At 34.1% G+C, this 16214-nt stretch overlaps 1 protein-coding gene across 1 annotated transcript in view; it reads left to right on the top strand.

Moving 5' to 3' along the window:
- Positions 1 to 2458, top strand: part of LOC145259104 (5-hydroxytryptamine receptor 1F-like) — a 417300-nt gene extending 414842 nt beyond the window's left edge. Inside the window, exon 2 of the mRNA XM_080116759.1 lies at positions 475 to 2458. Within this exon, the coding sequence (XP_079972885.1) occupies positions 475 to 1836 (1362 nt within the window). The 3' untranslated portion in view covers positions 1837 to 2458. The remainder of the gene's footprint in view (positions 1 to 474) is intronic.
- Positions 2459 to 16214: the final 13756 nt, after the last annotated feature.

Raw genomic sequence — 16214 nt, forward strand, 5'->3', positions numbered from 1 at the left:
AACTTGGGTACCAACAGCTAGTATAAAAGCCAAAACATTTAGCACTCTAGCCGCGTTGGGGGGTAGGGGCGTCGATGTGTGTATGTATCTGTGTATGAGCGCATCCATGCTTGCGCACACGTACCCAATTTTAGCACCTTAAGGAAAATTTGACGTAAGCAGGAGTGACGCGGGTGTCTATGCATGCATGTGCACATATGTGCATATATTTACATTGCATATATTTTTAAAAGATTTAAAATTAAACTACTTCAAGTTATGAATGAATTTGCACATGCGCAAAAGTAATAGAAAATAAGTTGCAGACTGTAGATAAACAAGTGTTTGTTGCAAGTCTGTTAGTAATCATTAGTTTTGACGGGGATATGAGCTCTCCTAAGTGTTTTAATGAAGACATGCGCTCTCTTTTCTTGTTTAATAAAGTATTTTCAAATTTCTAAATATTTTCCTTTTTTTCTGCTTCTATCTTTTCAGAATTTGTGTAAAGTATTTGGATTTTTCTTCAACTTCCTGTCGGTTGCCTCGAACCTGTCCGTCGTGGCAATAGCTATCGATCGTTACTCCGCCATCATCCACTGTCTCCGCTATTCATCCTGGTCCCCATTCAAATACGCCGGGGGTATCATTGCCTGGATCTGGATCCAGGCCATCACCTCAGCTACTCTGCCCCTGTTTGGTGTGGGCGACTACCTCGCCAATCGGTTCCTCTGCGTCACCGTCTGGTCCAACATCGTCTACGTCGTGTTCATGTGCCTCTTCAACTTCATCATACCGTTGCTTCTTATGTTCTTCTGCTACGTGACAATCATAAAAGTGGCTCGAAGGCACGCTACGCGCATCACGGCCGTGCAGACACGTGCCCGCCAGTTCTCCGACATAGACATGTCCGGCCCCGTAGCGGCCGCCATTGTCCACCCGTTGCGACGCCTCTCTATGATAAGCTTTCCGACCGCAACAAACATGGAGTACGACGGGATCGATCCCGCGATGCACACCGCCACCACCAATGCCGATATCGATCCAGACCGGTACAGCGACGCCGACAACTACTCGCCGATCAATTCCCCCGTACCTGGTTTCCGTCGGGACGTGCGGACCGGGATTCGTCTGATTGGAGTCATTCTCGCCTATGTTATATTTTGGATCACGTATGTGTACATAAAAATTGCGAATATAGGGTTTGGGGGTGGCCTATGGCATCTGGAACCTTTGGCTATGTGGATGGGTTTGCTATCGTGTGTCTGTAACCCGTTCATGTACGCTATTATCAGCAAGAGATTCAGGCTAGCCGTTACGAGACTGTTTCGTAGACGAAGGTTTGGCACTGGTCGTTCCCCTTTAAAAAGAAACAACCATTTTCGGCGTCATGTCCACCGGAAAAGGGCAGGCTCCTCCTGCAGCGACCAGACGTCGGTAAAGCCAAAAAGATCTCACAAGATGCCTTCACTGCAGTCACTTCCGGTTTTGGGCCACAGGGTCGGTGGTTTCCGGAAGCAGAACAAAACTTTTAAAAGTAGCCAGTTCCTCGAGGTGCCAATAACTCATGCGAGCAGGTCGCAGGTAAACAGTGCTGAGGTCAGCGACACGAGCGCATCGAATACTACGATAGCAACTGTTGCCGCCTCGGCGTCCGCTCCCCAGCTCAGCACGAACACGAACGGGATAACTCTCGCGGTGTCGCCGGAATCAAAGAACGGTCATGTTGGCAAATGGCTGAAACTCAAACCGGAAACGACATCAGAGAAGACTCACAAAGACGCTGAAATTGACCCGTCTGTTTTCAGCAAAAATAACAAGGCAAATATAAAAATTAAGGTTGACTTAGTCACATCATGATTGTAACTCTGTGTAAAAAAAAAAAAAAAAATGAAAAATTAATCAAACTGTAAAATAATTTATCAACGAAACATGTATATACCAGGTCCGCCATAAGTAAGTATATAATAGTGTTGGGACGATGAAGAAGGATTCGGGAGACGAAAAAAAACCCAGAATTTTTTTAGGTATCGGAATCTGTATCCGATTTGTTTAAAATCTGTGCTTATTTTTTCGATTTTACAACCGATTCTTTTAACGGTTTTCTTTTGGTGTTTGCTTCAAACTTAATTTATTATCATTCATACAAACTGTTGAGACCTGAGGAAATTCCACACCGGCATCTTTCATGTGAAACATATTGCTGCTGTGCATTTTGTGGACGTCCAGCGTGAATGGAAACCCCGCAATATTATTGTATCCCTTTTGTTAAAACTGTAAAATATTTGTCCAAGTTATTTTTTTAATGTAGTGTCAGAATATATCTGGTTATTACGGTTTATCTCCAATATCCTTATAGGGGTCTGTGACATATTCTCATTGTATGAGCGCCCAGCGCGAGCGGAAACCCCATGATGTCATTATACAAAAAGTAAAAGGTACTGCTGTATAAATATATAGATAATAAAATTTTAAGTATTGATTGATTTTAATCCATGATTCCACGGCAGGTGCTCGTCTGAACTCCAATCTCTGATCCCACCCCCCCTCGCGAATCTTTCACGAAAAACACCCGTCTAGCCGAATCCACTTTGAAAAATTTCCCCCACTCTTAATCTGTGCCTAAATCAAAACGTGGATTCCATGAACAAAGCTTCTTTCTTAAAATTGCACGCCTGTGGAACTCTGTTCCGTCTTCCTGTTTCCCACCTGACTACAACTTGGATGTGTTCAAGTCCAACGTTAACAAATTCCTAATGAACCGCCCCCGTAAGTAAACACTTCATCAAATCTCCACACTAACGTAATGTACGTACTTGCAATAACCCTTATCCCTGAGTGGCTTCCGGGCCTTGATAAGTGGTGACCACTGTGTAAAAAAAAACAAAAAAAAATACAAGTAAAACTAAAAACGCCATACATCAACCCCAGCCATAAAATTTTACTTTGCGAAAATATATGCACATATTCCATGGGTTTCATGGGTTGTACGGTTATTCAAAAATTAAACAAACAACTCTATAGCTAAAAATTTAAATATATCTGGTTATTACGGTTTATCTCAAATATCCTTATAAGAGTCTGTGACATGTTTCCAGTGTATGGATGCCCGGTGTGAGCGAAAACCCCACATTATTATACCATCTTCAGATAGAAAAGATGCGACCAAGAAGGTATATTTTAGTTTCACATACGGACCAAAAGCAATATCATTTGTATTTTTTAAATTTAATTTTTTTCTTTTTACATTGCCTCGTGGGGAGACAAATAAACAACAAAATAGACTTGTTTTTATAATTTCTATAATTATGTGCAAAAGTGGTTCGGGTTGGGGAGGAATAGACTTGTTGTGTCTTTTTAATGCTATATTCCAAAACAATATTCTTGAAATAAGAACGTTCTTGGAGCAGAAAACTAATGCACGATTTTGGAGCAGAAAACTAAACACAATCAGAAAAATAAAAAATTGCAACTGAAATCAATAATTTAAATTAACATTCGCATACAATAAAAATAAATAAAAATCCCAAAATTGTCAACTTATCTCTTAAAAGGATCCATATTCAATTGTAAACTCTTAGAGAAAATCCTAACTTAAATTTTATGTACTGCATTCAATCCGTTTTAAAAAAAAAAAAACGCATTAGAATCGTGACGTCGTTCGATGAAATTAAACTAGTGTGTCGTTTTTATAATTACTACGATGTGCGAACAGGGTTAGGGTTTGGGATAGACTTGTTAGGTCTTTTTAATTTAAGAGAACCTAATTCTTTTAATCCAATTGTTTTGTTTGAATGAACATATTAATAACTGTAATCGTTTAATAATGTTTTCTTTTAAATGTGTTTATCTTCTAACTTAAAATTAATTAATATCCTTAATAGTCTTAATTTAAGAGACACTACTCCCTAAATCCAAGCTATTTTTCTCCAATACATAAAGGTATTAGTCTTTTTTAACTAATCTGTTCTGTTCAAATATATACGAGAACCTAATTCCTTTAATCCAACTGTTTGTTAACAAATAGTAGTTAATTCATTAAATCTAATTCAATTTCTTTCAATATTTGAGATTCGCTTAATCTACTCGCGTGTTATTTAACATTTCAGTCATTAATTCCATTTAATTAATTTTAATTCTTCCAATAAATTAGTAACATTAATCGTTTTAATCTCACTGAATTCCTTCCTTTTCCTGTATATAAGAGTAATTGACCCATTAATCCCAATTTCCTTTCCCAATAAAGTGTTATTGATCCACTAAATTTAATCGTCCTTCTTCAAATATTGCAATATAATTAACACATTTATCCGTAATCAGATTATCTGTCCATGACTGATCGATATTAATGCCTGCAATCGAACTATGTTTTCTCCAAATATCGAAGTCCTATTAACTTCGATGATGTCATCAGCATTTTCTCAATATTCGACATAATATAGTAAAACCTTGGGATACGGCATTAAAACTTAGTAACAAAACACAGCACAGTATATAATCATCATAATTATAAATAACACTGTAAGGCGGGGAAAATACCTTAACCAGCACCCGGACAAACATCGTTACTTGATAAGAAAAACGTATCCTAGGGCCACTGTATCCCGAGGTTCTATTTTATATATATATATATATATATATATATATATATATATATATATATATATATATATATATATATATATATATGTGTGTGTGTGTGTGTGTGTGTGTGTGTGTGTGTATATATATATATATATATATATATATATATATATATATGTATATATATATATATATATATATATATATAATAAGACCTTTAGCTTTGCTTCACGCCAGTCATGGCGTATTTTCTTTCCTCTAAAATTGAAAAGGTCTGGAGCCTTTTTAATTTTTGTATTTTAACTTTTCTTTCCTGATGAAATCAAATATGATTAAAACGATCTGCACATCGTAGCAAGATATGACTGCATTTACATAAAGAATAATAAAGTACCATTCACTCTCTTTGATTGAGCACTATCGATGACCTTCCGGATGCCCGATTTCTTCTGGGTTGATTTTCAGTTAAAGATAAGATAAATTCCTCGATTCATTTTCATAACGATATTTATCACTTTATTGGATTGAAAAAACAAAAAAAAACAAAGGAAAATATTATACAGGGTATGCGATATATCTGAGAAAAATTTTTTAGAGTTAAATAAACGCCAATATCTAAACAAAACAATTAAATTGACACAAATATGAATTAAAATGGGGGTTTCTTTGCTAATTTTGTCACGTATTCGCTGATACCGTTTTTTTTTTACATAGGCATGACACTTATCAAGACCAAGAGGCCACTCGAGGATAAGGGTTAAAGCATGTACAGTAGAAAATAGACAATATAGTAATCGTTAGTAATGGACATGCGGTTAATTTGTTAACTTATATGGAACGGCTCATCAAAAACTTGTTTACGTTAGACTTGAACACAACCATATTGTAGTCAGCCGGAAAGCAGGAAAACGGAAGACAATTCCATCGGCGTGCAGTTCTAAGAAAGAATCTTTGCTCATGGAACCTACGTTTAGGTTTAGGCACAGATAAAGAGTGGGGAAAACTAGTGATAGTGTTTTCTGCTAAACGAGTGTTTCTTGTGAAAGTTTGGCGAGGAGGGGACTATAGATTGAAGCTCAGCCGAGCACTTGCCATGAAAATAATGATAAAGCATAGACAAACTTGCAACATCTCTTCTGTGAGAAAGAGGTTGCAGGAAAGAGAAAAGGACATCCCCTACAAGGCTACAATGTCTATTTTGAACTCTATCAAGGCAGGATAAGTTCTTTCTATCAGCTCCTGCCCAGATGTGACAACAGTACTGCATCCTTGGACTTACCTGGCTCTTATATAGATAGAGAATTGCATCATGCTCGTTGTTAAAAATGCGTTTATCCAGTCGATATAAGTGTTAAAATCTACTTTTATCACCGGTACAACCACAACACAGTTGATCTATAAAAATATTTTTTATTTCACACATTAATAAATCAGCTTTTGATTATATTTTTTTTACTAGTGTTTTGACGTTTATGAACGGCGCGTGAGAGGGTGCATGGTCGTATCGGATGTCGGGTGATGAACACATGTGACGGCCTCGCTTCTCTCGATTTATTTATATAAACATTCTTTTCCTATTGGAATATTTAATATTTCTTATTGTCTATTATTTCAATCCTTTGACCGATATCCTCTCACATATTTCTGGATCAAATTATGCATTCCATTAGAAAATGAAGGAAAGTCTCACGTTCTTTACATGGAATCCATTTTGCGTGCGAACCTATCGAATGTTTTTCTTCCTGTGGTTGCTTGCCAATATTTAACACTTCTCCAATTTAAAAAAAAAACTTAGAAAATTGTACCAAAACAAGTCTCAATTCTAATAGGTCCCGTACTATCGCATAAGCTCCAACCCCAGGCCCATCGCTGCAATGCTGCATCCCTGTTCATGTTTTACAAGTACTTTAACGCGATATGCACTGATGAGATTACAGCACGGGTGCCCTCTCGAAGTGCATGCTCCCAACTAACCGGACCAGCAGCAAAATCCCACCCCTTCACTACTGATTAACCCAGATGCCGGAAAGCCTTCTACTCTAATCGTTTCTTTATTCAAGCTGCTAGAGTTTGAAATTTGCTTCGTGTTTCCTGCTTCGTTGCCCATCAAAAGTTAAATGTAATGTGAACAAATCACTCGCTGTTAAAGTTCACACAATCCATTTATTATGTGTGATCCGAAATAGCAGTCTCCTTATGTTCCAATCTGATAAACAAAAATAAAAAGCGGCGATTATTTACATACTGAATAAGCATTAATTGAATGTTAATAAAACGAAATGATGATTAAAATAATTAAGGACGCATTAAAATATTATCATTAAAATATTCTGTAAGGATGTAAACTAGGAGAGTGAGAGGACGCAATAAAGACTGAATAATTATCCTCCTACAACAGGTAAATAGTGGCATGGATGAAAAATAAAAGACATCTGGAGAAGTATCAGTTTGATGATAAATGCTACGGCATCAAACTACTGATATGATATACACAAATATGTAAAGACTTTATTAAATTTAAACATTTTTTCTATACACTTGTTGTTTTTTTTTATGGTGGAACTTATATGTATATGCAGATAAGGGGAATGGGTATTTATGCAAAGCTGGAATAATCGAATGTGAAAATGTCAGAAAAACGAAAGTATTATGATAGAAAACATTTATTGTATAGCAATTTCAATGAGTAAAAAATGGAAATACATTAATAAAAAAAAACAATCAACCTACGGTAAGTTTTATGGATTAATATTTATCTTTGTGAAATTTATGTGTAAAAACATTAGAAAAAAAACGTTTGTAATTATTTTTTATTTTTATTGAGAGATGTTACTGTTTTAATGGGATTATTTAAGGAGGGGGTACGAAACATTATTTTTATAATAAAATGCGTTTTTTTTTTGTTTTTTGTTTTTTTTTGTCTACTCCGTTTCTTTTTGTTAAGGTTAAAAATTTTCTGATATCCTGCGGAAGTGCTATTTGCAATCGTTCACAATGTGGTCTTAATCTACTACTAATCTTAATCTCAAACAATTGCAATATCGTGGTGTTACGTATTCCCTGTGGCTGGTTGTTCAAAATGCGTTTGTCCAGTCTATATAAATGTTAACATCTAATTTTGTCGCTGGCACAAAATATATACACACACTGCCAGCGAAGTAAAAATCACAACCCAGTTGATCTACAAAAGCATTTTTTTTTTCACTCCAACAATCAGCTTTTCTGTGACAAATTGTCATTCTTGCTTTGATGTCTACTGAAAGGCACGAGAGTGCGTGAGTTAGACGACTGGCTGACAGTGATGAAGTGGTGACACGTGACAAATCTTCTCTCTCTCCCGCCTCCCCCCCTCTCTCTCTCTCTCTCTCTCCCTCTCTCTTTGCCTTCTCGTGTCTCTATGAAGATGTTATTTATAACGACATTCTTTCTATTTAAATCTAATATTTCCCTTGTCTATTGTATCAACCATTGACCGATATCTGCTTAAATATTTCTGGGTCAAATTATGCATTCCCTTAGACAATAGGTGAAAATACCGAATAATTTATATTTGAATCCCTTTTCGTGTGTATGCAACCCATTGAATGTTTTTTTTTTCTTCCCAGCGTTACCTGCCAATATCTAACGGTGGGACCACATGTATTTTCGATTAATTTCCAATCCTGGCAAAAATTAAAGAATTTTTTTCCCCCGACGACTGGACCGAAATCTGCAAACCCACTGAATTAATTCGTCGCACCTTTACTAAAATAGTAATTTATTTTTAACGATTTATTTATTTATTTTTTTTTTTTCCCCCGATTAAAAGTATCTTTTTTTTATATATTAAAAATATTTCCTTCCAATTTATAAACGGTCGTCTGCTGCATTGTCTGGGCGTTTTGGCGTGTTTTGCTGGTTTACGTAAGTTGCCGGAACATGCCAACGCAACATTCATGGAGAAATTTGTCGTTCTCTGCATAAGTACCGGAAAAAATATTCGACACCGTGATTGAAAATGTAAAATGTAAATTGCTTTTTTTAATGTGAAGTTCATATTCAATTTCATACCAGGATTTGTAACATGCCAATGTAGTATAAATAACAATGGATGCATCGGTTTTCACGTGCAATGGTGATGATGAAAAACAGGAACTTAAAATAAGTTTAATAATACATCTTTGTGTATTTGTATGCCTAGCTAAAACTAGGAAAATACATAACAAACACCCATCAAATTAGTATTTTAAAGACATATCTGTCTATTCGTATGCTTAGCTAAAACTAGAAAAATACAAAACTAACACTCCCTAAATTAGTATTTTTAAATGCATCTATGTCTATTTGTTTTCTTAGCTAAAACTAGAAAAATACATAACAAACACCCCTAAAATGAGTATTTTTAAATACATCTATCTAATTGTTTTCCTAGCTATAACTAGAAAAATACATAACACCCCTAAAATTAGTATTTTAAATACATCTTTGTCTATTCGTATGCCTAGCTAAAACTAGAAAAATACATAACTAACACTCCTTAAATTGGTATTTTTAAATGCATTTATGTTTATTTGTTTGCCTAGCTAAAACTAGAAAACTACATAATAAACACCCCTAAAATTAGTATTTTAAATACAACTTTGTCTATTTGTATGCCCAGCTAAAACTAGAAAAATACATAACAAACATTCCTAACATTTGTATTTTTAAATACATCTGTCTATTCGTATGCCTAGCTAAAACTAGAAAAATACATAACAAACACACCTAAAATGAGTATTTTAAAATACATCTATGTCTATTTGTTTTCCTTGCTAAAACTAGAAAAATACATAACAAACACCCCTAAAATTAGTATTTTAAATGCATCTTTGTCTATTTATATGCATAGCTAAAACTATAAAAGTACATAACAAACACCCCTAAAATAAATATTTTAAATACATCTATGTCTATTTGTTTTCCTAGCTAAAACTAGATAATACAAAACTAACACTCCCTAAATTAGTATTTTTAAATGCATCTATGTCTATTTGTTTTCCTTGCTAAAACTAGAAAAATACATAACAAACACCCCTAAAATTAGTATTTTTAAATACATCTATGTCTATTTGTTTTCTTAGCTAAAACTAAATAATACAAAACTAACACTCCCTAAATTAGTATTTAAATGCATCTATGTCTATTTGTTTTCCTTGCTAAAACTTGAAAAATACATAACAAACACCCCTAATATTAGTATTTTTAAATACATCTATGTCTATTTTTTTTCTTAGCTAAAACTAGACAAATACAAAACTAACACTCCCTAAATTAGTATTTTAAATGCATCTATGTCTATTTGTTTTCCTTGTGAAAACTAGAAAAATACATAACAAACACCCCTAAAATTAGTATTTTTAAATACATCTATGTCTATTTGTTTTCCTTGCTAAAACTAGAAAAATACATAACAAACACCCCTAAAATTAGTATTTTAAATGCATCTATGTCTATTTGTATGTCTAACTATACCTGAAAAATACACAACAAACATTTCCCAAATTAGTATTTTTTATCAAAGCAACTAATATAATATATAATATCTAAACTTAAAAAAAATCTTATTTTGGGTTGTCATTTATATCCTTTAATGTTATCAGTACGTACACATATTATTTAATGTTATCAGTACGTACACATATCATTTAATGTTATCAGTACGTACACATATCTTTTAATGTTATGTAAAAAGTAGTAACTCAACTCAAGTTGTGTATGTCCAGTGAGAGGGATAGGCGGTGTGAAGAAGAAAGGAAGGTATTTAAGGGGAAAATAAGTAAGGAAAGTAGATGTAACACTTTAATAAATTCTAGAGCACAAACGACACTCGTAGTGATGGCACTACTCCCGTCTTCGTAGCTCTTCAATAGCTTGGGTTAAAGAAATACGAGTCTTTATTTTTTTTAATAATCCTTGCAGCAAAATCCACTCTTTTCCTCTAGAGATCAGAAACTACCAGACAGCATTATACTGGGGCGTCTAGACTGTTGCAGATATTGACGGTGTGAGACTCTAAGAAAGAAACCCCTGTCATGGACGCGCATCGGAAGCAAAGATGCGTCATTGAATTTCTAGCAACGGCGCATTCAAAATGGGGTCACTATATAAAATAATAAATTCTAGAGCACAAACAGTCGCTCGTTTTAATGGTATTAGTCCCGTCATCGTAGCTCTTCGGCTTTTTTTGTTCAAACAATAGGAGGCATTACTTTGGGAACGACCCTCGTATAATAAGATAAGCTGGAAGCAAATCGTTTGATTTACATAATTCAGACTGCTGTTCTTACTTTGAGTTTTATTCTCACAACGGTTCGGCCGATGTAACTTCCGCCATTCTTCATGTGTATCAGGTCGAACTCGGGAATCTTTCTGTCAAACTCGGGAATCTGTTCGTTTCGTACTATTTGATTGAAATTTAGAGCAAACTGAGATATCTGAACTTAAAAAGCCAAGATTATAAGTTAGGGTTAGGGTTAGGGTTAGGAACGTCTGTTACTGAATTTTTGAGATGAGGATTGATAATTCTTATTATTTGGACTACTGTTCTCATCTTCAGTATTATTTAATCAATGTTTCGGCTGATGTAACCTCCAGCCTTCTTCTGGTGTATCTTGTCGAACTCGGGAATTTTTCTGTCGAAGTTGGGAACATGTAATGACTTTCGAAAGGAACCCTTTATTAAATCCATGGTGTTACCATGTCCTCGTTCGGTCAGCCATGTAGAAGTGCTAAATAATTTGTAATTATATTCTTAGTTTCGCCTGCACTGAGGATTAAACCTTTAACCTTCAGAAGAGTGTCGCTTAGAACTGATTTTATTTAGTAATTTATCCGTTACGCTCTAGGTCCAATCCTAAATTACTTAAGATTTCAACTTGGTCATGGCTAACGGAACAAAATCATGCTACCACAGTGGACTAAATAAAGGGCCTCGTTTGTGATTCCTTGCAGATTTCAGATTTCAATAGAAAGGTTCCCAAGTTCGGTAAGACACACCTGAAGAAGGTCGGATGTTACATGGGCCGTAACCGTGTGAAAATAACCCCCACTCTTTATCTGTGCCAAAATCTAAACGCAGACTCATGAACAAAGCTTCTTTCTTAGAACTGCATACCTGTGGAACTCTATTCTGTTTTTCTGTTTTCCAACTGACCACCATATTGTCGTTTTCAAGTCCAATGTGAACAAATTCTTGATGAGCCATCCCCTTAAGTAATCCAATTAACAAAATTTCCACTACTAAAGATGACTACATGTTCCCTTTGACCACTGTACCCTTATCCTCGAGTGGCCTCTGAGCCTTGATAAGTGGCCATTCTTTTGTAAAAAAAGTAATCCGAATAATTCAAACGATGTGAAGTGTTTTCACACGATGAAAAACGGAATCTTAAAAAAAATATTCTATAACATATTAGGTTGGTGCAAAAATAATGTCGTTTTTTTTCTTGAAGCTGAACGTCTATAAACGATATTATCTTTGCACCACACTAATACTTAGAAGTAACGAATGTTATTGAATATAAGATTTAAAAAATTTTTAAAAAATAGATCATAAAGTAATTCAAAGTTCTACAGGCAATAAAAATGTTAGTTTGAAATCAATTTTCCACGCAAACAAAAGTATATATAAAAGCAAGTAAGCAAATAGAAAGAGACAGAATAAATCGAAACCACCAAGCAACATCATGTGTTAAAAAAGCAGCAACAATCACATCTCCAACTAGAAAACGCGTAGAGTCGCAGAAATTAGGAACTCGCGATTTTTGAAAATAATTTATAATAGTGTAATTAATAAAGGACAATCAGTAATTCCTCCACCATCCAATGTCCCGAGGGCCGCTTGCTCGACAAGCTAAAATGCTGGACTTATTGCAATATATATTTTTTTTAAATTGCGGGTCTGTTTTTATATTATGCTGTTAACTCTCTCACAGAATACCCTAAGACGACTGGATAATCACCCAGCAACAACGACAATCAGAAACTGAAGACCAAACCCCTTTAAATTAAGGGTGCCATCATTTTTCATGTCTTTTCGTAAAGGGGCATAAACTTAAGATTAAAGTCCCAGCATTCTTTAAATAACTAAGAACCTACTTTCTTACCTTGGCAGAGTAGGAACCGGCGCCCAATAAATAAAAAATACACTCGGACCGCAAAGACAGCAGGCACTCAATAATATTAGAGTGAAAAATAGTACGACAAATAAACGCATGTAGAAATTTAAACAACCAATTTTGATTGTGTCTGAATGAGAAATTCGACATTCTAAACTTTAAAGAACCTACTAAATGGTTGAAGGAATGTAGCAAATAAGTGTATGGACACAACAGACTTTACTCAAGAATAACGATACACACAACAGCAACAACAACAACAACAACAACAACAACAAAATTAGGAAGAAGAAGAAGAAGAAGAAGAAGAAACCCCCGTTTTTTAGTGTAAAATTAACCGGTTCAAAGCATCACAAGTTAACGGACACAACAACAACAACATAAATAATAATAATAATAATAATAATAATAATAATAATAATAATAATAATAATAATAAAGCTCCCTATGTCGACTGTGTGGATAAAAAGGTTAACATGTAATTGTGAGAATTAGCTTAAAATAAATACCAGAGACAGCATGATAATAATGCGAGAAACATTCATTCGGATATATACAAAAAAGAGGGTTGGAATGCAGTGAAAAATGGCACGGGCAGATTCCAGAAAGAGTGGGGAAGAGCGATAATGTGAAATTATTGTGAGATCTGAGTATCCAATGTGATAATGTGATTGAAGCAAGGAGGCCAGGTTTAGTCTTGTTGATGTAGCAATGTCAGTTGGTGAGAATGTGGAGGAAAAAGAAAAGCGGATGTCGAAATATCAAGACTTTAAAAGAGACATAAAAAATTGTTGAAGTTTAAGAAGGTAGAAAGGATTAAGAAAATTGTGATTCATTGCAATGTTGGAGTACTTCAAAAAACTACCTTGTTATGAACTGCAGGAAATAAGTAAAATAAACATACATATACTGAATTATCATATATATATATATATATATAACCTAACATAATAAGGTCAGATCAATAGATATCTACGCTTCCCGCTAAAAAAAGCATACACAAATGGAAGGGTTGAACCTAAGGTCAACTGGGTCTTTGTCCTGTAACTGCCTGCCCATTGGCTGATTAGGAGGGGCACGGTGGAAACTAGAAAGCTGATTGGTTAACTGAAACTCAATAGAATGTGCTTATATAAAAACGCAAGATAACCACAACTCTTCGCATAAGCCTGACGAATCCTAGTATGGATGAAATGCAGAATATTCTGTGTAGCTTAATTGATTGCCATATATATTTTATAACTTACTACTTATATATATATATATGTGTGTGTGTGTGTGTGTGTGTGTGTGTGTGTGTGTGTGTGTGTGTGTGTGTGTGTGTGTGGAGAGAGAGCGATGAATAAGGAACCAACCCAGTTATATGTTTATCAACGTTTCGTCTTTATTTAAAGACTTCTTTGGGATGATTAAATTGAAGAAAGTGCAATATTTGAAAATATACTTGTGAAAATAATGTCTTTGTTCTATATATTACTTTTAATGTTAGGTTTATTTATGGTGTCTTTTACATTTAATAAAAACCCTTCACAATATTTGCTGACGAGGAAACCCTGTTTATAAAAAAATTATATGCAATAATTATTGTCCGTAACTTGATGTCTACCACAATAAAAACACTGTTTTCCGAAACGATCGTACAAATAATTGAGTTTGTTGTTGTTCCTTCTTATGAAACCGATTTTTAATTTAATTATAATTTGATTTTTAAATTATCAATCACATTACTAAATATTAAATTAGCTCTAGGATATTTACCTATCGAGCTTATTATATATCTAAATTACAACGAGCACATTATCTTCACCATTACATTAAAATACACTCTGCTCTTTAGACTATTGTTCTAATCTCCTTTAAATTATATATATATATATATATATATATATATATATATATATATATATATATATTAGTAAACATACTTGTACGAAAATTAAATTATTTAATGTTCCATCCAAAAAATCAAAGAAGGGAGAAAACTGTCAAAATTTGGAGACAAAATTATGAATGAATACAAACAAAGGAAAGGAAATAGAAAAAGAAAAGGAACAAAAGAAGAAGTTGAAACGTGATTCTAAATTTTTTCATTCTAAATAACACAACGTGATATACTGCAATGAAACGTGTCACATCTACTTTATAAACAATTTTTATTTTAGCTCTCACATTAACGATCAAGCACTTTATTGATTTCTTGTCAACATACTGACGCTGTATATATATATATATATATATATATATATATATATATATTATTACATATATACTAGCAAAAGTACCCGTCGTTGACTGGGTTCAAAAACAGCCTACAGAAAATGGACTCTGATTTATGAAAGTATGATAGGTTATGAAAAGGAAAGTTTGTAAAGAGATAGCTTCGAATTTGGGGGTATCAAAACCAAAGCAAAATATGATGAAAGCAAAAAATAAAATAGATAAACCCCATAATTTATGATACTATACCTGTTCATACTGAAACACTTATATTAAAAAACCTTGTTAAACTTTGTGACATATTTCCATTCTATGGAGGTCAGGTGCGAACGAACACCCCATAATTTTATTATACAATATTTCTTCAAACTGAAACATAATTATCAAAGTATACTTACGCAAATAGATATGTAAAGTCTTTATTAAAGTTTGTGCCTATTTCCGTTCTATGGAGGCCATGCGCGAACGCAGACCCCACAATTTTATTATACCATCCCTATTTAAGCTAAAACATACTTATCAAAGTATTATTATGTAAATCTATATCAAAAACACTTGGAAAAACGTTGGTTTTTTTTTCATTTAAAATCTTTTATTTCCATACTTTGTGGACCAGGCGCGTACGCAAACACCACAATTTTAATGAACCACCATTCTGCCAGATCAAACATACCCATTCCTGTGTCTCGATACATTTTCTATCATTATATGTAAACAGTTTTGTAAAATAGTCAACCATATAGGAGCCTATTCGTGCCCACACACACACTTACACACACACACACACACAGACATTCAGCTTTATATTATAGATATACATATATAATTATTATAGTATATCTATAAGATACATACGTTTTTGTTGTTGATTTTTTAAACGATATTAAGGTTAACGTCCGGTGTTAGAAAAGTCGCTCATTTTTTTTATTTGGATGTATTATTTATTCATTTATTTATTGTTTTTAAAAACAGTAATCTACGGACACGCGTGTTTCGGATTCCTAAAAAAGTTTAAAAAATAATGAATATATATATACGGATTCAATTATTTATACGAAAGTGCATTTTTACCTAAATGTTAGTTGACAATAAATTTCCCTTTGACCAATTTGGCACCCCCTAAATGGGGAGCGGCATATATATATTATTTTTAAAATATAATTATCAACTGACACGTGTTTCGTCGTCAACGACTCATCAGAGTGGCTGAATCTAGCGAAATTCGAAATCAGGACCCCAGGATAAGAAGCCTAAACCTCTACCACGGGACGAACTCGCTTGACGACTAAATGTATCGCG

The sequence above is a fragment of the Euprymna scolopes genome, chromosome 34 (assembly GCF_053919585.1).
Source record: "Euprymna scolopes isolate OS-2025 chromosome 34, ASM5391958v1, whole genome shotgun sequence".
NCBI lineage: Eukaryota > Metazoa > Mollusca > Cephalopoda > Sepiida > Sepiolidae > Euprymna > Euprymna scolopes.